Source organism: Zea mays, chromosome 5 (genome assembly GCF_902167145.1).
Source record: "Zea mays cultivar B73 chromosome 5, Zm-B73-REFERENCE-NAM-5.0, whole genome shotgun sequence".
Lineage (NCBI taxonomy): Eukaryota > Viridiplantae > Streptophyta > Magnoliopsida > Poales > Poaceae > Zea > Zea mays.
Genome location: NC_050100.1, coordinates 27699365 through 27724184, shown reverse-complemented (window position 1 = coordinate 27724184; position 24820 = coordinate 27699365). Strand labels below are relative to the sequence as shown.

At 47.4% G+C, this 24820-nt stretch overlaps 1 protein-coding gene across 6 annotated transcripts in view; it reads left to right on the top strand.

Moving 5' to 3' along the window:
• The first annotated feature begins 363 nt into the window (after positions 1 to 363).
• The window catches only part of LOC100304395 (uncharacterized), a 28902-nt gene continuing 4445 nt past the window's right edge, over positions 364 to 24820 (top strand). For 3 of the 6 annotated variants that reach the window (XR_552439.4, XR_004858214.1, XR_004858215.1), the window contains exons 1-7: positions 364 to 1337; positions 6100 to 6216; positions 6957 to 7022; positions 7231 to 7337; positions 8886 to 8964; positions 10201 to 10905; positions 11605 to 11710. Coding sequence is in view for 2 of the 6 variants with exons in the window: in XM_008645682.4 (XP_008643904.1) it covers positions 846 to 1337; positions 6100 to 6216; positions 6957 to 7022; positions 7231 to 7337; positions 8886 to 8964; positions 10201 to 10905; positions 11605 to 11710; positions 16919 to 17085 (1839 nt within the window). In the remaining 4 variants the exon portion in view is untranslated. Of the gene's footprint in view, positions 1338 to 6099; positions 6217 to 6956; positions 7023 to 7230; positions 7338 to 8885; positions 8965 to 10200; positions 10906 to 11604; positions 11711 to 16918; positions 17086 to 24820 lie in introns of all 6 variants that reach the window. The other 3 variants (XR_552437.3, XM_008645682.4, NM_001165831.1) reach the window with 2 other exon arrangements.

Here is a 24820-nt window from a genome sequence, read left to right as displayed (position 1 = left end):
GCCGATAAATCGCCTCAAACCGCTGGTTTACGGACTGTCGGGGAAGAGGGACTTACCGGCGGCTTTCCGCTCCAACCGGCCGGCTAGCCGGTTCTTATGGCCGGCTCGTCGTGCTCTGGCGGCGGACGGGCGATGTTTCGACCGGACGAGGCGTAGAAGCGGATGGGGAGCTCTGTGGAGCTGGTTGCGCGGTGTTAGGGTTAAGTATAGCCATAATGGGTCGGCCCATTTAGGAGGTGTTTTTTATTATTTTTTATTTTTTTTAACTTTTTTGATTTTTAGTTTGAATTCGGTAGTGTATTTTTAAATTTGGTTTCAGTGGAAAGTCTTAGAATAATCCATAGTATTTATAAGAAAATTTTCATCAAAATATTTCAAATTTTATAAAATTTCACAAATTCAAACTACAAAACCGGCCGGGCCCGATAACCGAAAAGCCGGCCGGTTTATCCGGTTCGCCGACCGGTTTCTCAAACCTTGGTCCCAATGTACCGGATCCTTACAAGATAGCCTAATGCAACCCGCTAAAGCTCGGACGCAACGCCGCTAGCCCTCTACCACCGGCATGGGCCCAAAATCATCTGCCCCTTTCGAGGTCCACTTGTCTGTCACGGTCTCTCACGGAGGCCGTATGCTCTCGGCGAGTCTTATCACCCCCCCTGACCTCGTTCTAATCCACACGAGACGAGGTCGAGGACTCTAGCACGACTCCAACTGCCACGCGAGCTGCGAGCGGCGAGCCTCATCAATCGATCACACGCGACGCGAGTACGAGTACGAGTATACGGCCACGAGCAGACGAGCTCCTCCGCCACCAGTGTCATCGCGCAGCCTCGCGCTCGTCCATGGCGTCCGTGTACACGGCGCCGCGCGCCCCGCTCCCGACGGTGGCGTCCTCCTCGTCATCCGCGCGGCAGGTGGATCCGAACCCTAGTGGAAGCCGCTTCCTCGCCGGGCGGCGCCTCCGCGTCGTCCGCCGCCTCGCCGGCGCGGCCCCGTCGCGGCGCGCTCCGTGGGTCTGCTACTCCGCGCGTAGCCCCGACGCGGACGCCGGCGATGAGCAACGCCGGCGGGGTTGGGACGCGATGCTCCACGACGCCTTCCAGGGTGCCGTGCGACGGTGGAGCGAGTACGTCAGCAATTACTGGCCCCTACCGCCCTCTGTGAAGGAGGCGGGTACGGGGAAGAGGGTTGGGAGTTCTTACGATGAGGAGGTGATGAATGGGGATGAAGAGGAGATGAAGGTTGGGGAGGAAGAGGGAAAGTGGAGCTGGGAGAGGTGGAAGCGGCATTTTGCTCTCATTGAGGAGAGCGAGCGTCTCGTTGATGAGCTCCAGGTTAATTTTATCCCGACCCATATACTTACTACAGTCTACATGGTAGTAATGCTTTAAATGCGGACGGAACTTGCTTATGACTCAACACTGGAGTTTTTACACCGCTTAACTTGCTAATTAGCAAGTTTGAAGACGTGGTTGAATGAAGCCGAAAATTTCCATTAGTATATGATACCAATCCTGGAAGTTTATTCTTTGAAATGCCCCTCAAAATAAGCTAGGGTTTCTTTGGTTAAAGGTACAATTGAACACAACACAATTGCACCATTGTATGGATATGATGTACACACTATTTTTCATTTAGCTTCCGCATCAGGATTTGTTACTTGAGTAGCGTGAGTCTAAAGAAAATTGCCTAACACAGATACTTTACACACTAGATTCATGCTAATTAACTGTTATGGGAGCTTTACTTAGGAAAAAAACTATTAAACTCACTCAAATTTGAACAGGCTGCTTTGAAGTTAATTTTTTTAATCAAATAGCACTGGTTGTTTGATGTATTACTTGAATCGACTTTGTAGGAGATGAAAGGGTTCTTTTATAAAAATCACTGACATACTCTATTTGCTGCATATGATATTCACTTATTTTCCACCGAACTGTTGACATGTTGTCAACAATACATCCCTTAACATTGCAACTCTTAGTATCAAACATTGAAATATCCATTTCATAATCAGCCCAGTCACCTGATGTAGGTTCACAAACCATGCATATGCATCATACTATTGGTTGAAGTTTCTTTATTCTGTTTGTACGTATAACCCCCTAACTTATGACATGTCGTCTACTTCATTCCAACCTAAAAAAAGGTATCGTGCATCCCAAACTATGTAATACAGTTCAAATAATCACTAGGGTGGGGTTTTCACCATGACATTTGGGCCTGCTTGTCAGGGATGACGGATGACACGTGGCGTTTTGTCCTATTTTTCTATCACCCGTTGCCCTCCCCCTCAGTCAGTCATCTCCCTATCTCCTGTTCTTCATTGGGGTATAGAAAATCCAAGGGCCATGCTGTCGCCAATGCACTTGTATTTTCATCTGGCTTGCTGGTGCTCTTGGTGGTTCATTGGGTTGCACTGGGGGGATAATGATGATATCGCATACGTGCTGGTCACCCCTAGGCAGATGCAACAACGATGGTGACGAAGGAGGGTTGCGACCGAATATGAAGAGGGAGGCACCCTTGGTGCTTGCCATGACACGCGTCTCTAATGGTCGTGGTACATATCCAAGGGCACCGACATGTTGAATAAAGTCGTGCGGTGTTGAGGAATCATGTGGATATGACATACACGACCTGGAGGAGTAGAGCAAGACTGTTGTCGATGTTTTGACCCGAGGGTCCTAACCAACTAGTGAATTTGTGCTACGTGTCTCGGTCCAGATGGGTGATGCAAGAAGACACAAGATTTATCCTGGTTTGGGCAATAGAAGGCCCTATTTCCAGCGGGGGGATGAGACTTATATTATCTTGCACCTAAGTGCTCGGGTACAAGCTAAACGAGAGAGGGAGTAGATCCCAAGTCTCTGTGAGTGATTGAGGCTAGTGCCAATATCGAACGCGGAGGGAAAACAGTGAAGTGTTGTCCCCTGTCCCCTGGGGATCTGGACTCCTCCTTTTATAGCCGCAAGGAGGGAACCCAGGAGTGCAAGGGTTGTCGTAGTTGTTGAGAGGGGGTGATCCCCAGCCCCTGTAGTAGTATGGCCACTGTGATGGCTCTTGTCCTGGTTGTTGTCCTTGATCAGGAGGTGAATGTCTGGTTCATGTATCAGTATCTTGACCAAGCAGAGAGCCGAGGCCAAGGTCGGGGGCTCGGATGCGTACCAGAGCCTATCTTGTGGACGAGAGGTCTGAGCCGTAGTGGTTGAAATAACGATGAGTATGGTGAAAAGTGCATGGTAATCCGACCCGTATGGCGTAAATCGGACTTGACACCAGCCATGTGTTTTCTGTAGCCATCCTGTTGATGTTGTTTGCCCGAGGCCATGGCTCGGGCGAGACAGAGATTTCTTCCGAGGCCATGGTCGGGCCTACGCCTGGACACGTAGTCATGCTGGGTGTGGTCAGAACAATAGTCGGGGTGGTCTCTTGCGGGATTCGCGGGGAGTTGGTGGCATTTAATGCGCCAATGCCGAGGCAGCTGGCTGAGACTGAGCTCGGGCAAGGCGGAGTTCCCTCCCGAGGCCGAGGTAGACTTCGGGCGAGGCGTAGTTCCCTCCCGAGGTTGAGGTTGTGCCTAGATGTCGCATGTCCCATCCGAAGTTGTTGAGAATAGTGACTAGAGCGAGGGAGCAGTGCCAGGTATTCGCGGGCGTGCGTCATCGTAGATGGTGAAAGTAGATGGGACCGCGATCCCATTGTCCTCTATTGACTGCGGTGTCATTGGTGGAGCAGGTATTCGTATCGGTTGCATTTAATGCACACATCTTGTGGTTCTTGAGAACTTTGGCCGAGGCCGGGCTCGGGGCCGGCCTTCGTCCGAGATGCCCTCGGGCGAGGCAGATTTTTGCTTCCCGTGAGAGGGTGCACGACTCCTTGGGTGAGTCGAGGATCCACGCAGGCGCAACCTTCGCCTGAGGATGGGCTCGAGCGAGGCGTAGTTTCGAGCAACCGTCAAGCAGGGTCTCGGGCGAATCGTGATTCGATCCATGCGTGGCCTCGGGGAGCGCGTTTTTTGGTTTATGATTTCCTGGTACTCGGGTGTTAGGTATGCTTAGGGGCATAATCCGGGTACCCCTAATTATGATACCCGACAACTGTGGTGGCGGCGGCGGCTTTTCTAAGCTCCACTTGCTCAACCCTGTTATCCCCTTTACCCTTCTCTCTATCGATACCTCATTGAGAACCCCTTATCTTAACCTCATCGCTGTCGCTTCAAAGTTCTGATGAGCTCTGGCTCTGGCCATGAGGAAGCCTCGACGGGATCCATGACGATGATAGGATGGTGGGGAGTGGGTGGCTTAGAGGAGGACAACCGACAGGGATGTTGTTCCTCCACGACACAGGTGAGGTTGGACAATGGCAATGTTGCTCCTTTGTGGCCCCACCCTCATGTTCTTCGGTAGTCTTGTTGGGCCGGATGGAGGAGCAACGCCTACCACCGCAACAGGGTTGATGGACAAGAGTGGATGAGGGAGACCATGCCACCTCGCAGCTCAGTCGGACAAATTGGCAGAGGAGCACGAGGAATGGGATGGTCGAAGGTTGAAGGAGATCCTGATGGGATAGCCCTGATGCCATCAGATGCCGGTGAGGATTGCCAGATGCCATCTGCAAGCAATCTTAAATGTCATGGTGGCAAAACCACCTCCAGGGTTTATTTAAATGGTATTACATAGTTTAAGACGTGAAATGGCCTCTAGCCTAGCGGTTAAGGCTTCCGAGTAGCACCTCCATGACCCTGGTTCGATTCCCTCAGGGCAATTTTTTCAGCTTGGTTAAAAAAATCCCCTTGTTGTGCCTCATCCGCTCTCGGGTTACGATGTTCTATGCGCCACCCTCCCAGTTGGGTCGTTGCAGAGTGGACGGTTGACGTCGGCCCGTTAGTGATGGAGAGGCCAGGGTTTGGGGATTTTTTCGGTCGGGACCAATGTTTCAATCTCTTCTTAGTATTATACCGGGAGGGCAGTCATTTCCTCCCCGGCTGAGTTTTTTACGTAGTTTAAGACAATACCTGGTTTTTAGTGGGTGGGTGGGTTATGTATAGACTTTTCCCTATTTGTACATTGAACCCCTATGCTCGAATAGTCAAATGTATTGTTGGAATTGCAGTTGTTTTAGTGGATCACATGACTAAATGTGCCTTCCTCTGTTGTGGTTGCTACCAAACTGCATAATTTAGTGTCTAATGTTTTGAGAATGTTCGTGGTTCATGCCAGTGTTGCAGAGTTTCAGGAGCTTATGTGCGATTTGGGTGATGTGGTTTTTAAACTATTGAGATGCCAGTCGCGACTCACGTGCTGTCAAAATATAACTTTTTGAAGTACATGTTGATAGAACTTCTTTTTTTTCTCTCTCGAAAGCGCAGGAGAACTGCGCGATAATATATTAAAGAAGAGGAACAGATACAAGAAACAAACTAGGGGCCCCTACGGCGGCCAATAGCAGACATACAGAAATCCATCCATGTCTAAAAAACTAACAAGAACTACCACAGTGCTAGCTAACTAGCAGAGAGGCCCGGAATGGGGGTGGTAAGCAAAGACAACTTCTTTGCACCAGCCATCTCCCAAAGGTCAACCTCCAACCCAACTCTTCTAATAGCATCATTAATACTGGGGCTCTTGTTGTCAAAAACACAGCCATTGCGCTGCTTCCATAAGGTCCAAACACCCAGGATGACTAGAGAATTGAGGCCATCCCTTGCGATTCCAGAGACCTTAGTACATAACACTCTCCACCATTCTAGGAAGGCACTATCCTCGGATTGGGGGGCAAGAAGCTGAAGGTTCACTTGATGAAGTAGTTTGAACCAAAATTCTCGAGCGAAAACACATCCAATCAACATATGGTCCAAGGTTTCTTGATCCTGATCACATAATGGACATCTCTCCGGATGGTCCAAGCCTTTTTTTGTAGCCTATCTGGAGTCCAAACCTTCTTTTGTGCGACCTTTGAGTGAATTGCTGCTTGCATGGTTTACCCATGTGTATGTGTTGTATTTTGTGCAGATCTCACTTTAAATACTATAATAGCATTATAATATATATTGAGAAATATCAAATATCCTGATACATGTATATTATATTGCAGTTGCAACTCCAGGCGTCTGTTTATAGAGAAGACTACAGAAGTGCTCATAAGCTGAGGCTAGCTATTGCTACTATAGTGAAAAATGACACTGTGGGTAGAGCTGTCTCTGACTTAAATGTAAGAAATATTTATTTGTCTTATTTAGTTAGTGGTAAATAATATTTCTTACCTTTTTTTTATTTTCTTTCATATTTGAATTACCCTCTTCTACATTACGCACTACTTACAGTGTAATATTGCTCCTACTCTACAAGAAGGATGAATGTCTTGTATGGTTCATAATTTAGCTGTAGAGTACTCCCTCTAGTAAAACTAGATGACATTTTAGGATGCCTGTCTCCAGATGATTTAATCTGGTATCCATATCTCTGAATACGACATTTTAGGATGCTTGCCTCTAGATGTTTTAATATCTGGTATCCATATTTCTGAATATTTAGATTGGATGTTGTACTTATAAAAAGCACACCACTAGATATTAGTAAATTATGGTCAAAGTGGTGTTCTGGAGGTCTTATAAGTATAAAAACACCACTTAGTTGACTGAAAGAAGTAATAATAAACATCAACTAAGTTTGCAGCTATCTGAAATAACTGAATGTATGGGGATGTTGTCCTTACACTAATATGTTCTCTTAGCTGCTGTAGCACATACTCCGTTGTAACCAGTATCATTATACCATGTCATATGTGATATGTCAACACCCTTGGTAACAGGACTGCTAGCCATATAATACATTTATAGAAGAACTAGTATCAAGTGTTTTCGTGTAGAGGAGCTGATTTGGTCTATGATCAAGTTGAGGGGCTAAAATTGTTATTTATAAGATAGTTGTCTGCTATTTTGGGTTTTGCAGATGGCCATAGATGAGGAACGCTACAAGGATGCAGCATATATCAGAGATCATGCTGGCACAGGACTGGTTAGTACCGTGGAGTTCTTCTATATTGTTTGTCCCTTGCTATCTAAGTTTCTTTGACTTCTTTGCATCCAAGTTAATAGATTTTTACTATTCTTTCTCAAACAATAAACCTTTGATTATGCTTTGTGATTCATAATTGCCTATTACATCATATTTCTTTCCATCCGAACAAAGTATTCCATTGTCTGATCCATTAGAGCACATGCAGCTGGGGTGGTGGTCTGGAATTTCCGGAAATTTGTCCGATCCATATGGTCTTATAATTCGTATAAGTGCTGAACATGGTCGATATGTGGCAAGAAGTTATGATACAAGGTATTAATTTTGTTGAATATTATTGTGTGAATAATAACATTACTGTTGATTGTTTATAGTTTAATTGATCATTTTGTGAGTGGACTTGCTCTTCTCGTTTGCCTGTCTTTGTTTTAAAGATGGAATGCTCGATCTCAAATACATTTCATTATTAATATTTTGTTGTGGATGGAAAAAATGCCTAGGATTATGGGGTTCTCTACTATGGTATGCTCTAGGTCCTAAAGCACTTAAGGAGTAAACATTATTGTTGATCATTTATAGTTTAATTGATCATTCTGCGAGTGGACTTGCTCTTCACATTTTCTGTCTTCGTTTTAAAGGATGGAATGCTCGAATAAAAAGGGCAGACCTAGTGTTGGATGCTCCCACATGAGGCCTTGTTCGTTTGCGTACGGATCGGAGGGCATTGAGTGGGATTAAATTCCCTCCAATCCACTCCTAACCGAACAAGCCCTGAGTGGGGTCTAGGAAAGGGATAAACTGAGGCAAGCCTTGCCCTCGCAAATGCGGAGAGGATGCTTTGAACCCGTGACCTGGTGACTCAGTGAAACAGCTCTCACCGCTGCTCCAAGTCTGCCCTTTTATGGAATTCTCGAATACATTTCAATATTAATATTTCGCTGTGGATGGTAAAAATGCATGAGATAATGGGGTTACTGCGGTATGCTCTAGGTCCTAGACCACTTAAGGAGCTCTTGGCATTTGGCAATGCTATTTTGGTTACAGGGTGCACATAAGTACTGGTTTGAGCATCAGGAGGTCACTCGTAGAGAAATTAATGCGTACAACAGGAGAGAAGTGTGTCTGTTTGTGGTTGAGTTAGCCTACTTGATAGTTGAATTAGTCACTGGATCTTATCTGTGAAGAAACGTGTGGGCAAAATGGATTGCGAATTTATACAAGTGAACAACTTGTTTTCAAAATATCCCAAAGCATGCCTCAGCATGCCAGTCATAAATCATTAAAATGTTCTATGAAGAACTGCAAGAAGAAACTTCCCTTTTATCATTCCTAGTTGGTGATATGGTGCAGCAGACTGCTTGAACAGTAACACACATGTTTCATAAGTTAATATAATCAGCACTACAGTTTTAAACTTCCTTAAATATATGCGCCGGTGATCCATATGCTTGTTAATGTTATAGTACCTTTTAGCTGATTTCATTTTACTGGTGCAAAATGTGTTTACTTTATTGTATGAAATATTTGTTTGCATATAAATAAGTGTGTTTGATAAGTGTCTTCCTAGTGTTATTTCTGCTGTTAGAATGGCTAAGGAGGAGCTTCTGTACTGGTCTATGGCTGATGCTAAAGCTCTCTCCTATCTTCAGGTCGGTGGGTTAGGCACTTAGTGTTTTCCCGTGTGTTGGTCGTGGTAGTGTTTGTTTGTATCAGGTGACAATTGTGTGTGTCCTCTATGTAATAGGGTCTATACCCTTCTATATTTCTTATTCATGTAATTATACACAACTCTCCTGCGTATTCGAGAAAAAAAGAAATATTTGTTTGCATGCTAAATGACTTTTTAATTCTCCTCATTTTCAGACAGCTGACTTCTGACAGCTCTGGTCTCCCTATATTTGAAATATACTTTGCAGAGGCAAATGGTGGATACAACCTGCAGGTACAATGCTTTACACTTAATAAAAGTAAAATCAATGTGCAAGTATTAAAATAATTTTGGCAATGAAATTTTGGGTTGGGAAACATAAAAATCATCTTCTATTTCATGTAATCTTACCACTTACTAGGTTCGTAAACAGAATACTGAGTTTTGACATGTGCTCTAGAAATTCTGGATGTCATCCTTTATTTCTTTTCGCTGTTGAGGACTGAGTGATAATTCAGTTGATGGAGCCTCCATTTGTGTAGACATCCTCCTGGCTTTGTACCTGGCTCACATGTCATGTGGATGTGGGTACCTTTCTGAGAAGTGAGAACTGGTTTCATTGTGTTTCATGGTCAAACAGGGTTTGGAAGAAAAGCTAGGGACATGTCTTCTCCCATGGTTGAGATTTTTGACATTAACAGTATATGATATGATAATGACAAGCGTATTCTTCCCATTCCCATGGTTCAGATTTTTGACATTATTATTAGTATAGAATATGATAATGCCAAGCGCCATATTGGACAGCCTTGCATACTCATTTTTTATTTAAAAAACCATTAAGGTGCTGTTTGGTTCACCTATTTGTAACGTGAACGGTAATCGATAACGTTAAACCATGTTTGTTTAAGTCCAACTGTAATCAGATACCACTAGAAATTAATACCATCTTATTCAAACTTGTTACCGCCTCTGTTCTTAAGGTGTCGCCTAGGCGTCCGGGCGGTGGTCTAAAGCCTAGGCGCCTTGCCCGCCTACCTCGCCTAGGCGGTGCTCCAACGCCTTGGACCGCCTTACCGCTTTAAAAACCATGTTACCGCTGGTAATCAGGTGTGAATTATTACCGTTACCATTTACGTTACATTTCGTGAACCAAACAACACCTAACTCTCTGGCTGGACCATATGTTGCTGGCCCGTACTTGCACATGTTTGTCAGACTTGAGTATGAACATAAAAAAGCCTTGTTTCACTTCACGTTTCATATCCCTGTACATAAATCCACACACATTGAACTTGAGCGTTTGCAACTTTGCATTATATTGGGAAAATGTATTTGGCATGCACCATGAGAATAAATTTCCTGTATCAGTTTTGAGCAGCTTCCGATTTCAAGTGCTGATATTGTTAACTGCAAGATTTCAGTAGCTATGAGTAAGGTCAAATAACAGTTACTATATTAAAAATGAACTCTTATCTTGTTAGTAATGTCTTATAGTTTTGTCCATTTTAAAAATTGGGATGTTTTCAGGCAGTGCATCTGAAACCAGATGATAGTGATTCTGACCAAGTGCCAAACATGTTAAGGGAGAAACTTGGCATGGACAGTATAAATATATCTAGCAGTTCAGTAGGGTCTAAGCATGAAGAATTCGATGGAAGTGTAAACATGGATGATAAAGATAGTGATGATAGCAACATTGATGCTGGCCCTGGTTCGAAAGACTTGTCAAGCGATCCAACTGCAGTTCCCAGGATTAAAATCTTGAAAGTGGTACCCATGCAGAATGTTGACAAAGACTACATAATCAATATTTTTGATCAGATTTCAGAGGAAAATGATGATCCTGAAGTTGAAAATGAATCTTCAGAAGATGCTGGTGATGAAGATAACAGTGGAGTAGCAGAAACAGTTTCTGCAGAAGAGAACGGTGATGAATCTGGTGACGAAAGTGATATTGAACCCTTGGTTTCAATTGATTTTGTCATTGAGAATAACGATGACTATGCTTCTCATCCATCTGCTGAAGCTTTTGAACGAATGCCAGCTAGATTAGAAAAAAGAGACCGCTTCTCGTTTTCCTTCTATACTGAAGAATATAGTAAAAAACTAGATGCTGGAAAGGCCCAGCAGACTTCAAAGAAAACAGTTCGTTTGCATACCGATCAGCAGGATTATGATGGTTTTGTTGAGCTTGATCGTGTAAAGTTGAGCGGCAGCAACAAAAAACTTTCGGTAAATACTTTATTTGTATATAATGTGCTGCATTAAGTTTTGGCACCATTCATTGCGCTTCATTGAATTGTCCAAATGAGCATTGATTTGTGTCTTGTTTGACTATGGGGACCAACTGTTTTTTATTAATGATCACTTCTGGTTTAATCTATTCAGTTTCTATATGAACTGGTAAAGTAAAACGTCAAACATAACCTGTTTTATGCTTGAACCCCAGTGGATCTTCTGAGCTGCATTCATTTTATAAACCGGACCACTTTGACCTTGTGATAAACACGCAGGAGACCTCTTGTTGTATGTGTGTGCGTGAGTGTTTTGTTAGGTCCCTGTATATACTGTGTTTTGTTTTTCTTCCTTCTGCTAATGAAATAGATATGCAGCTCTCCTGCATGTTCGAGAAAAAAAAAACAGCAAGGACCTGTCAACCATTTCTTCACAGAATGTGTACAATACCTGCTTCTTACATCTGTATCAAACACCTTAGATTATTATGATAATGTTGTCCCATGATCCTTCATTTACCTTTGATTATCTAGTTTGCCATTGATTGTCAGATTCCAACATGCATATTGACACAAATTTAAAAATGAATTCGAGTATATATGTGCTTGAGGATGAATTTCTTTATGGTGCTGTCGACTTACAATATGAAATACTTTTAAACAGCTTCTTGATATCATTTCAACGTATCTAATGCAGATACTACAACTTGGCATCAAACGAAATAACAAGGTTCAGAAAAAACTGCATGGAGTTACCCACTTTAGTCGTATTCAGATGCCTATATCTTCAGATCCTCTTACCGGTATGTTCCAAATTGTGTACCTACCACCTGAGCTTTTTTTTTCTCGAAAGCGCAGGAGAGCTGCGCATCATTATATTAAGAAAGGAAAGGTCCAAAGTGGACCGAATTACAACACCAAGACCAAACCCTCAAGCCTCACCCACCAGGGGGAAGCCTGACGGGCCCTACGAGACCCTATTTAAAGCGACAAAAATTCCCAAACTGTCTAAATGCTTCGCTCCCGCCTTACTCCAACTAATCAACTCATCTAGAAACAACCTCTTTGTCAAATTAATGGAAGGGCTCACTCCATCAAAAACAGCCCTATTACGAGAGAGCCACAAGCACCAAGCTCCAAGGATAATGACACTATTGAAACCCCTCCTCTTGCACCTATGGACTCTTTTAGAGACCCTCTCCCACCACGCAGCAAAGGACTGTTCAGCAGCAATAGGAGTGAAGTTACCAAGCCCGATGGACGACAAAATGAGATGCCAAAATTCCCTAGTAAAACTGCAGTTGCAAAGGATATGTTGGATTGTTTCCTGCCCTTGATCACATAGGGGGCAACTCGCTGGGTAGTGTAACCCTCTCCTCTGAAGTCTGTCCGCAGTCCAACATTTATTCCTTATAGCCAGCCAAAGAAAAAATTTGCATTTAGGGGGGGGCCCAAGTCTTCCACAATCGTTTCCAAGGCTCAAAGAAAATGGATCCCAGGAAGAAAGCATTATAGCAAGACTTTGAGGAAAACTGCCCAGAAGTCGTGTGTCTCCAAACAAGCCTGTCCGCCTCTTGTGAAAGAGTCACCTGTCCAATCTCATCCCATAATTTTAAATACTGCTGCAGCCCAAGCATAGAAAGATGACTCCCAAGTCCCAATATCCCTAACCCAACGCCAGTTGTCCAAAGCTTGAGGAACCGTCCGGGTCGAGCTGACTCTACTGTCCACCAAACAGACAACCTCTGGTGCAATATCAAAGATAGCCTTCCCATTCAACCATTTATCAAACCAAAAGAGAGTGCTAGTTCCATCTCCGACCACATGAAAGACCGAAAGATTGAAAAACTGTCTCACTTGCTGCTGAATAGGAAGATTCATTCCTTGCCATGGTCTGGACGGATCGGTTCTTTGCAGCCATAACCATTTCACCTGTAAAGCCCAACTTTTGAATTGTAAATTAGAAACTCCAAGACCGCCATACTTGAGAGGCCTAGTTACTATCTCCCAAGGAACAAGACAGCTTCCGCCATTAACATTCTTCCTTCCTTTCCATAGAAACCCTCTCCTGAGTTTATCAATGGACTTGATCACCCATTTGGGAACACTCATGGCCATAAGAATATAAACTGGAATTGCCGAAATCACATGCCTCACTAACGCTGTCCTACCAGCCAGACTCAGCAAACGAGCCTTCCAGTTGGGAAGCCAGTCAGCAATCTTATTAACCCACCCCATAAAATCCCTTTTCCTCAGCTTTTTATCAGAGATAGGCAGCCCCAAATAGCTGCACGGAAAGGATCCCGAACTGCATTGCAAGATATTGCAGCCAGCCTGACTCTCCAGTCCTTCACATCTAATTGGAATAGCAAAACTTTTACGCAGATTTGTTACCAGCCCCGTTGCTTCACCAAAGCAATCCAAAATCAATCTAACACAATTCAGATCATCCACCAAAGGTTTAACAAAAAGCACCACATCATCAGCGTAGATCGAGAGCCTATTCCGAATCCCAGCTGCCTCCAATCCTTGTAACAGCCCCCTGCTTTCAGCTGTCCTGAACAGACTATTAAGAACATCCATGACCATCACAAACAACATAGGAGAAAGGGGATCACCCTGACGAAGACCTCACCGATGAGCAATACGAGCACCAGGCGAGCCATTAAGAAGTACTTGCGTAGAAGACGTGAACAATAGGGAGGAAATAAAATTCCGCCAGATTGGACCAAAGCCAAGATGGACAAGAATTTCAATAATGAAGGCCCATGACACGGAATCGAATGCCCTTGAAATATCTAATTTTAAGAATAGACCCGCAATCTTCCTCTTGTGCAGCGACTTAATAGACTGCTGAACCAGCATAAAATTATCATGAATTGATCTCCCTCTCACAAAAGCGCTTTGGTTGGCTGCCACCAACCCATGAAGATGAGGGCCCAATCTGTTGGCCAGCAGCTTGGTGACCAACTTAGCAAAACTGTGTATGAGACTAATGGGCCTATAATCGCTTGCAGTCATAGCATCGGACCTCTTAGGGAGAAGAATAATATAGGCTGAATTCAACAGTCCAAGTTTATGAGCATTTCCTTGGTGCAGAAAATTCAGGGCAGCCAGCAGATCTTCCTTAATAATGCTCCAGCAGGTCTTGTAAAACCTCCCTGTAAACCCATCAGGCCCAGGAGCCTTGTCAGAAGGCAGGTCAGCAATCGCATCCCTCACCTCCTTCTCCGAGAAAGGGTTATCCAGCTCACTGAGATCCGCTGCAGGCCTATGACAGCCCAACAAATCAATAGTAACAGACCTTGGAAAATCAGTGCCTAGAAGGTTGGTAAAGAAACCGTCCAGAACTCCTTGAATATCCTCATGATTTGTGTACACCCTTCCATCCTCCTCTAGATTGGAAATGAACTTCCTTTTTTTACGGTAAACAGCCTGTCGGTGAAAGAAATGAGTATTGGCATCTCCTTCTTTTAAAAATTGAATTCTGGACCGCAAACGTGCAATAGTTCTTTGCAAAGACGCCAAAACTAGACAATGTTGTTTCAGCTGCCCCCATAGCCAAAGCTCCTCCCTGGATAAGGATCTGATATCTTGCGCCATCTCTAGCCTATGCAAAACCTCACGGGCAAGTCCCAACTGGGCATTGACATTCCCCACCTCTTTGTGACCCCAGGACTGCAAACACTTAGCTAATCTTTTAAACTTCAGTGCTATCTTCTCAAATGGACAAAACTCCTGCAGAGGTAGACTCCACGAGGCAGCCACCACCTCCAAAAATCCCGGGATTTTTGGCCAAAAACTCTCAAAGTGAAATCTTCTCCTCCCCACGCCCCCTCTCTAATTCTAAGAGTTAGGGGACAGTGATCCGAGATAGCAGTAGCATTACTGTGAAGAGAACAGTCTGGAAAAAAATCCTCCCAGTCCGCAGTGCAGAAAACATGATCTAATTTCACAAGAGTAGGCACCTCCCTCTGATTTGACCAAGTGAATCTTCTGCCAATCAAAGGAATCTCTTTTAGCTCCATAGAATTGACAAACCCCCTGAAGCGACCCATCATTAGCCTATTGATGTTGGAATTATTCTTATCTTCCTCCCGGAGGATCATATTAAAATCCCCACATAAAAACCATGGCCCCACACATTCATCACGAACCGATCTCAATTCATGGATAAACTCCTGCTTAAAAATATCCTGGTGAGGTCCATACACACCTGTGAACCACCAGGAAGAACCAGACTCATCCTGAAACTGGACTGATACAGAGAAATTCTTCACAACCGAAGCCACAGAGACAAAAGACCCATCACGCCAAGCAATTAGTATTCCTCCTCTAGTCCCCTGGGCGGGACTATACACAAAATTACTGAAACCAGTCCCAAGAATAGACAACATGTCAAAGTCCGAGATAGCACACAATTTGGTTTCCTGTAGACAAACAATGGAAGGCTTGATATCAAGGACCAGAGATTTAACCGAGTCCCTCCTGGCACGATCATTTAGACCCCTCACATTCCAAATAAGAAAACAGCTATTCTCCATTGGAAACAAATCAGATCGCCCCCACCTGAGGGACCTCCCAACCAAACAAAGCTGCCAAAGCAGCCACATGTGCACTCGAAAGCCCGGAATCAAATAACTTTGCATAAGTGCAGGCATCTTCGAGAGAGATATTCTCCATGTCATCACAAAAACCTAGATGCCTACAGACTTGTGCAGCCGCATTGGATCCAAGTTCTGGAGGGAATTTGGCCACCCTCCTACTTCTCCGTGGCCGAAAATCACTTGGCATGGTCTTTTTCCTGCTTTTGGTCCTTCGGTGGGGAGGGGGTGGTAACAAGCCATCAGAAGGCTTAGTAACTGCGGACTTGAACTCCTCCAAAGGTGCCTCCAAAGGTGGAACCATTTCCACCACAGATTGCAGTAAAAGGTCTTCCTGGACCACCTGAGCCTGAGATAATCTTCTTCTGGAATAAACTTTAAACACGGGTGGCTTTGTTCTCCATCTATCAGCCCGGGAAGACTGACAATACTCAAACCTCCGCACCCTGGCAGAGACAACAGCAGGAGAACCAACAGCCACCAATTGGGAGAACCCGAAACCATGCTGCCCAGCAGTGACTGCCTCCTCCACATTAGCAGAAACACCATCGGTCAGCAAATAGGAGAGCCCAGAACCATGCTGCCCATCAGTGACAGCCTCTACCAAGTCAGACATAGGGGCCCCCACCAAAGGATTGTCCAAGCAAGACCCAGCCGGCGAGATAACAACATGCGAAGACCAGTCCTCCTGACAACTGACCCCCAAATCCTCAGCCAGATCCAACGCTAACACTGGAGGGTGACCAGGCGCCTCCAGCTCTGCAACCGAAACTTCCGGGAGAGCCAGGGCATCAACTGATCCCAAATCTGGAGGGTGACTAGGCGCCTCCCGCTCCTCAACCGAAACAATCGGGAGAGCTGGAGCATCAACTGATCCCACCTCCACCAAATCTTGGTGAACAGCCTCAACAGACATGTCATCCACCTACCCAGAACGACTGCGCTGACCCAGACGCAAATGAATTGGAACCCGAACAGAAGACGCAGGGCGTCCCGGCCGCCCCACATGATGCTCATGATCACTATCTTCGTCGACAAAGCCCGAAGGGGGGGGTGGCGCTGGAGGATCCCCACCGGAAGCTGAACTTCCATCAGAATGAAGAACCACCACAGAAACAGGGAACACCAACGTGCTAGGAACCCAGCCCCCATCCTCTCCACAGACCATCGGCTCTTCAGCAAGGAGATCCACCACCGTCGGCAGCAGCTCAGGTGACCGGCACCATACTTTCAGTCTGAGAACAGACATGTCTTCCTCCATGACCAAGCCAGGCAAAAAACCATGAATCAAACAGAAAGCACCAAGAACAGCCTCAGCAGCCTCAATCCCCCAGAGATGCGTTACATGATATTCATCTTTGCTTCTCTTCTCTTTCTGATATTGACTGGAATATATTCTTTCGGCAGGCTTATATTTGACCGCATCAGGATTTGACTCAGAAATTCTTAGTTTACAACGAAAATTTGGTCAATGGCGGGAGGATGGTCCATCTGAGGAGCATAGTGACCTATTGTTCTATGAGTATGTTGAAGCTGTAAAATTAACAGGGGACAACCTCATGCCAGCTGGTCAGGTATGGATTATTGTAACTTCCACTGGGTTTTTATTACCATATAGGAATAGCGTTTGTAAGTAGCTAAGTAATACGTGCCTTCTGGTTCACGGTCTTCCTGTTTAGAAGGATACTTCTTCTAATCACAAATATAAGTCCATCTAAATTCGAACTAAATCAAGCTTTTCCAACTTTGACCAGTAATATCAGTAACAGTATATTGTCTTAAATGAAACTAGTATATATGATTGAAAGCAGTTTTCATAATGAATATAGTACTTTCAATCTATATAATAATGGTCAAAGTTAAAAATGTTTGGTTTAGGACGAACCCAAGTGAACTTATATTTGTGATCTCAGGAAATAGGAAGTAGTTAATACATATTTTTTTTATATTTCCATATTAATTTTTGTAGAAAGAGGGAAGAATGGATTGAATCACCACACACCCATTGAGGGTGGGGAGCCTGTCATATATAGCCAATAGGCATGTATGGAAGGTACATGTAAGGAAGGCTATTCCCTGTACAAGGAAACAGACCTAGGCTATAGATAGAAGGTAATCCTAGTCTATACAAGGCAGCTAGCCAATCTAGGGGATTATAATCAATTGCTAATCAGGCTCTGATTGATCCTGATAGATACATATCCTAATACCCGCCCGCAGTCTGAGCGGGAGGATCACGGACGCAAAGACTGTTCCGAAATTCAGTGAAGAGCTGTACGGGCAGTCCCTTGGTCATGATGTCGGCGAACTGGTGTGTAGACGGAACATGAAGAACACGGAACTGCCCCAAAGCTACCTTCTCACGGACGAAGTGAATGTCGATTTCGATGTGCTTCGTGCGGCGGTGATGGACTGGGTTGGCTGCCATGTACACAACGCTCACATTGTCACAGTAGACCACGGTCGCAAGCGGGATGAAGATGTGCAGCTCATGTAGAAGCTGACGCAGCCAGCAGCACTCAGCAACAGCATGGGCCACAACACGGTACTCTGCTTCGGCGCTGGAGCGAGAGACAGTCGTCTGACGTTTGGACGACCATGACACCAGATTGTCGCCGAGGTATACGCAGAAGCCGGAGGTGGAGCGACGCGTGTCGGGGCAGCCGACCCAGTCGGCATCGGAGTAGGCTGTGATCTGATCAACGGCGCCAGGTCCCAAGTGTAGACCTGCGGACAGGGAGCCCTTGACATAGCGCAGGATGCGCTTGATTAGCGCAAGATGCGGCTCGCGAGGGTCGTGCATGAAGAGGCAGACTTGCTGGACAGCATAGGCCAGGTCCGGCCTGGTCAGAGTGAGGTACTGGAGAGCACCAGCGAGGCTCCGGTACTCCGAGGGGTTGGCGACTGGAGCGCCCTCGGAGGCAGACAACTTGGTCCGGGCATCCACCAGAGTAGCTGTCGGGTGGCATTCAGACATGCCAGCGCGCTGGAGAAGATCAACGGCGTACTGCCGCTAGGAGAGGAACAGCCCACTGCTGTCCCGTGTCACCGAGATGCCGAGGAAGTGGTGAAGATCCCTGAGGTCCGTCATGGCAAATTCCGACGATAGGCGGGAGGTGACGTGCTGGAGAAGAGCCGACGATGATGAAGTGATGATGATGTCATCGACGTAGAGGAGGAGGTAGGCCATGGCGTCTCCATTCTTGTAGATGAACAAGGAGGCATCCGTTTTGGAGGTGGTGAAGCCAATACTGCGAATGAAGCTGGAGAAGCGCTGATTCCAAGCGCGTGGTGCCTGCTTAAGCCCATACAGGGACTTCTGCAACAGACAGACAGAGTTAGGTGCAGCGGGGTCGACGAATCCTTTCGGCTGCTCGCAGTAGACAGTCTCCTCGAGGTTGCCGTGGAGGAAGGCATTCTTCACGTCGAGCTGCCGGATGGGCCAGGCTTGGGACGCAGCAATGCTGAGGACGGTGCGGATCGTGGCCGGCTTGACGACCGGGCTGAATGTTTCGTCGTAGTCGACGCCTTCCTCCTGGGAGAAGCCACGAACGACCCAGCGTGCCTTGTGCCGGGCGAGGGAGCCGTCGGAGTGGAGCTTGTGTTTGAACAGCCACTTGCCAGTGACAATGTTCGCACCAGGCGGCCGGGGTACGAGGCGCCAAGTGCCGTTGTCGATCAATGCCTTGTACTCGTCCGCCATCGCAGCACGCCAATTTGGATCGGCCAGGGCACTGCGATAGTTCGCCGGGATTGGCGAGGCGACGGTGGCGGAGAAGCCGAAGCGCTGGACAGTGCGAAGGGAGCCGGTCTGTGAGCGTGTCACAGGCCGGTTCGCTGCAGTAGAGAGGAGCCGAGCTGCTGGAGCCGCTGGTGGCGAAGTTGGTGCAGCTGCTGTTGGCGCTGAAGGTGCAGCAGCCACAGGGGCCACCTCTGCGGTGACCGGTGCTGCTGGAGGCTGGGCGCGGCGGGTGTAGGTGTTGTCGAAGCACTGACCATCAGTCGGGGGAGCCGCCGGCTGCCCCACTTGGGGCCCATGAGCGCCCAGTTGTGGCCCGCCCGCAGGGTGAACCCGGGGGCCGAGCTGAAGTATGGCCGGGTCCAGGAACACCTGGAGATCATCCTCGCTGCTGGCAGCGAGCGACGGATGGGTGTTTGCAGGAGCCGTCGAGGAGGTGAGGTCCTGCATCAGAAAATCAAGTGACGACGGCATGGAGGCCGCCGATGGTGCAACCGAGAATGGGAACACGGACTCATCAAAAATAACATGGCGCGAGATAATGATGCGGCGAGTGGACATGTCAAGGCAGCGATAGCCCTTGTGAGAGGATGGGTATCCGAGGAAGACACAAGGAGTGGATCGAGGGGCGAGTTTGTGAGGGGAGGTGGCAGTGAGGTTCGGATAGCAGAGGCATCCGAAGATGCGAAGGGAAGCGTAACCAGGGAGTATGCCGTGAAGAACTTGGTAAGGTATTTGGTTTTGTATGGAGGAGGAGGGGCGCCTATTGAGGAGGTATGTTGCTGTTGTGAGGGCTTCAGCCCAGTATGGAGGTGGCATGGACGCATGGAGCAGCATGGTGCGGATGGTGTTGTTGGTAGTGCGGAGCATGCGTTCGGCCTTGCCGTTTTGTGGTGAGGTATAGGGGCAGGAAAGGCGGAGAGTGATGTCGTGGCTAGCAAGGAAGGAAGTGGTGGCGCGGTTGACAAACTCGGTCCCATTATCGGCTTGGAAGGATTTAGGTGTGGTACTAAACTGGGTCTGAGCGTATGCAATGAAGTCAATCATGTGGCGGTGCACCTCAGATTTGTGACGAAGTGGGAAGGACCAGCAGTAATGGGAATAATCATCGAGTATAATGAGGTAATACTTGAACCCAGAATTGCTTAGCACGGGAGATGTCCATACATCGCAGTGAAGTAAATCAAGCGGAGCATGAGTAACAGATGTCGAGTGACTAAATGGAAGGCGCACATGCTTGCCAAGTTGACAGGCATGGCAGAGGCATGGCGAGCTTTTATTGAAGGAAATGACCGACATGCTTCGAAGTTTGGCGAGGCTGGAGGGACCGGGGTGGCCGAGGCGATGATGCCACAGAGACGACGTGGTGGCGAGGCTGCAGGAGGGAGTTGTGGTGGAGGGGTAGGTGTAGAGGTTGCCACCACTATTGCAGCGAAGAGTCACGTGCCCCGTCTGTTTGTCCTTGACAGAAAAACCATAAGCGTCAAATTCAATTGAACAAGAGTTGTCACGAGTGAATTGACGAACAGATAAAAGATTGCGCACAAGTGCAGGTGCAACAAGAACATTGTTAAGACGATAGGTAGAGGTGGGGGAGGAAAGTGTAGATGTGCCACGACAGGTGATGGGTATGGTGGTGCCATTTCCAACGGTGATGCCGAATGAAGGAGGGGGGAGACGGGACAGGAGTATACCAGCCGAAGAGGACATGTGAGTTGTGGCGCCAGTGTCGAGGACCCAAGGGGAGGACCCCTGGAGGGACATCTGATTCAGTGCGGCGATGAGGCCAGCCTGATCCCAACCGCCCTGCGCTGCCATAGGTGGAGCAGGGTTGTCGGGGGACTGAACAGGGGCGAGCGCAGTGTGCGCCTGAGCCTGAGTGAAGGGGTCGAGGATGCCAGGACTGCGCCAGGCAGGGGTTGGCGCCGGCGGGCGCCAGGGCTGCTGATGAACCCCGGCGTCCAAGGGGGTAGCAGTACCAGGGGGCGGCTGGGAACCTGGGACCGCCGCCAGAGTGAGGGCCGCCCTTGCCCTTCTTCCAGCGGTCGCCGCCACCACCTGGGTTGCCGCCGCTGCTGGAGCTACTGCCGTGACCTCCCTGTCTACTGGCAGTGGAGCCGCCGCCGTTGGTGGTGCGGCAGTTGGTACCGCACGATGCGTGGAGTGCCGTTTGGGCCGCAACCGTGCCTTCATTGGCGAGGCGGAGTTCCTTCAGCACGAGCTTCTCGCGAGTGGTGGCGAAGTCCGGCAGCGGGTTGGAGTCGACAATGTTGTCGGCGGTGCTGGCGAAACGTGGGTTGAGGCCGCAGAGGAGGTTGAGGACAAGCTCCGCGTCGGTGATGGTGCGGCCGACATCACGGAGCGCGTCGGCGGTGGCCTTCATACGCTGGGCATAGTCATTGATGGAGGAGTCGCCCTGAGTCATCGAGTGAAACTCGTGGCTTAGGAAGATGGCGCGTGGAGCCTTGTTGGCCTCGAAGAGGCGCTTGATGGCGACCCAGAGCTCGCGCGCAGTCTGGTTTGGAGCCGCGGCGAGGCCGATGACGTCGGGCCCAGCCGAGCCGAGAAGCCAGCTGCGGACGCAGGCATCGGCGATGCCCCAAGAAGGATCTGTGGGACGAGCTTCCTGCAGTCCATCGATATGCGAGAGGAGAGCGAATTTGCCACAGAGAGAGGTGAAGAATGGTTCCCACTGGTTGAAGTTGGGTTTTGCCAGTTCAAGAGTCACCGGGATGTGGTTCTTGACATTGATCGTCGCATAGGGGGCGACAATCACAGCGGGGGCAGGAGTGGTGGCGTCGGTCATGGTGACCAGGGGGAGGAGGCGCAGCAGGGAGGAGTTGGCGCTGCGCACAGCAGGGAGATGGGCGCAGGATCTAGAGAGCTGATACCATGTAGAAAGAGGGAAGAATGGATTGAATCACCACACACCCATTGAGGGTGGGGAGCCTGTCATATATAGCCAATAGGCATGTATGGAAGGTACATGTAAGGAAGGCTATTCCCTGTACAAGGAAACAGACCTAGGCTATAGATAGAAGGTAATCCTAGTCTATACAAGGCAGCTAGCCAATCTAGGGGATTACAATCAATTGCTAATCAGGCTCTGATTGATCCTGATAGATACATATCCTAATAATTTTCACTCGCCAACTTCAAGCTAAGAAGAGTGTTCATCATATCAGACACATTTTTCTCAAACATGCAAGATAATTGTGCGTCATCTCATTTATAGAAGAGAAGATAGTACAACACAGGGTATGAAACCCCTGTCCCACAAAAAAAGGACCACACTACACACAAGCCGAGTAGGGTTGGGAAACACCCAAGGTCCTGCCTCTATACAGTTTCTGAAGCCCTACAGCTCCAGCAGCACACCATAACACACACTCATTAGCTATGGCCAGTAGAATGGTCCCAACCGCTGGGTTGGCCCTATTGACCACACAATCGTTCCTATGTTTCTAGGTTTCCCAAGTCACCAAAATGATCAGAGAATGGAGCCTTTTCCTTTTCTCCTTTGGATATCATATACATTTTTGGACAGCCTTCTCTGTTGGTTTCATTCATAAATTTTTTTCCAAGTGCTGATGCAGCCTAACTTTATGCTATATCATTGATAAGTGTAGGAAGGGGAGATTTTGTATGATAATGTTGCATTGAGGCCCTGGGGTGAATTTATAGGAGTACATGGCTGGAGATAAGGAATGTTATCTCGGGATTACAATCAATCCAATCAATCTTAACCCAACCATATCAAGAGTTGCCTAATATACTCTAACAGCCCCTGCAGCCGTAACGTTAGCAACACGAACGGATAGACTGGAGCCAGGTTTTCAAGTCGGTAAGTCGAGTCGAGTCGACAAGGTACCGACTTGGTGACTAGTCGATAAGTCAGTCGACTAGTCGTCGACTTGCCAATATAGTGGCTGTTTTGCCTATATAATGGCTTCATATAGACAATATATCAATTATATATGAAGAAAGAGGATGTTTTACCTCTTTTGAAGTCTGAAATTGAACAAAACTAAAATAAACAGCAAGTCTTACCTCATTTGAAGCCTCAAACTGAACCAAATCAGCCACATAAGTGATAAGTCATAAACTCATAAGTCATAACAGCCATATAGTTCAAATTGGAAAACAAATAGCAAGAAAATATAGTTCAAACTTGAAAGGAAATAAACTCCATTAGATAGCTAAGCTGCTGCTGCAGCTAGATAGATACTAGATACCCTAAATATCTCCCAAATCAAGATCATCCATTGCATTTTCTTCACGACCAGCACCAGCTTGAGTTGGACTGTTATGTGGGGATTCACCAAAGTCATCCACTTCTTCATCATCATTAGGCATGTACTCTTCATCATCTTGTTCATTGCCCTCGTTGCCTTGCTCTTCCTCTTCCATAACTCTCTCCTCCTGTGTAGCAGCAGCTTGACAACGCCTTGAATAAACAGACTCATATCGGGCTCTTCTTGGGAAGTTGCGACCTTGAAGTGAACTAGAAGCACCGATTGCATCATCCACATGAGCCCATGCAAGATCATCCCCTTCTCTAACTGTAGACTCACTCATAAATAAAATCAGCAACATACATATCTGTTCTTTCCTTCTCCTCCTTGCTCTTTCGCTGCAATGTAGTTTGAGTGTTGCCCTTGCAATGCCTCTCATGAACCACATCCTCAGGTGCTTTGCGAAGCATGGATGCAATTGACTTAGAAGACTTCGACACGTGTTGATTGTTTTGGCTTGCTTCCGCTGAGAGCCTTCTCTTTTGGGCTGTTCCGGAACTGGGCTGAACAACTGAATGAGATGCTCTACTTTCCCCTTCTCCAAATACTTCAACTTCATCGTCTTTTCACCCTCTTTATCATCATCCAACTCAATAGGCTTCTGTCTAGCATTCTTCTTCAAATAATCACTCATCTCTTTGCTGATTGCCGATGTTGTCTTCGGGCACTTAGCAACATCACCATGACTACCAACAAGGTGCTGCTTCAACCTTCTAACACCTGAATGAACAATTTTTCCACAAAGGATGCACTTCACCACATCTTTTTTGTTCAAATCCGGCCAATAACAATAGTTCCATGCCGGATCATTTGATTTTGCCTTTCTCTTAGGATCTTTAGTTGGATCATATGGCTGCTGGCTTCCTGACTCCCCTTGTGGTCGATCTGCAGATGCATCTTCCATATCCCTAGAGCTTGTTGTGACTTGTGAGGGCGGCGCAGGTTGCTGAGACTTGTCAGGGCGTGCAGAGGGGCGACACATGACTCACCACCAGAGGCCTCGACGGCTGGAGGTGGGCGGCAGCCAGAGGTGGACGCCTGGGCGGCGGCCAGAGGAGGGCGGCGCAGGCCTCGACGGCTGGAGGCCTCGACGACTGGAGGTGGGCGCCTAGGCGGCAGCCAGAGGAGGGCAGCAGGCAGAGGTGGGGCTGGAGGTGGGCGGCCGGCGGCGGGGGCAGAGGAGGGGCTGGCGGCCAGAGGAGGGCCTGGCGGCGGGCAGGACGACGTGAGGGACTAGAGGCGGCTGTTCGGTTCAGGGTTTATGGTGTGTAATGG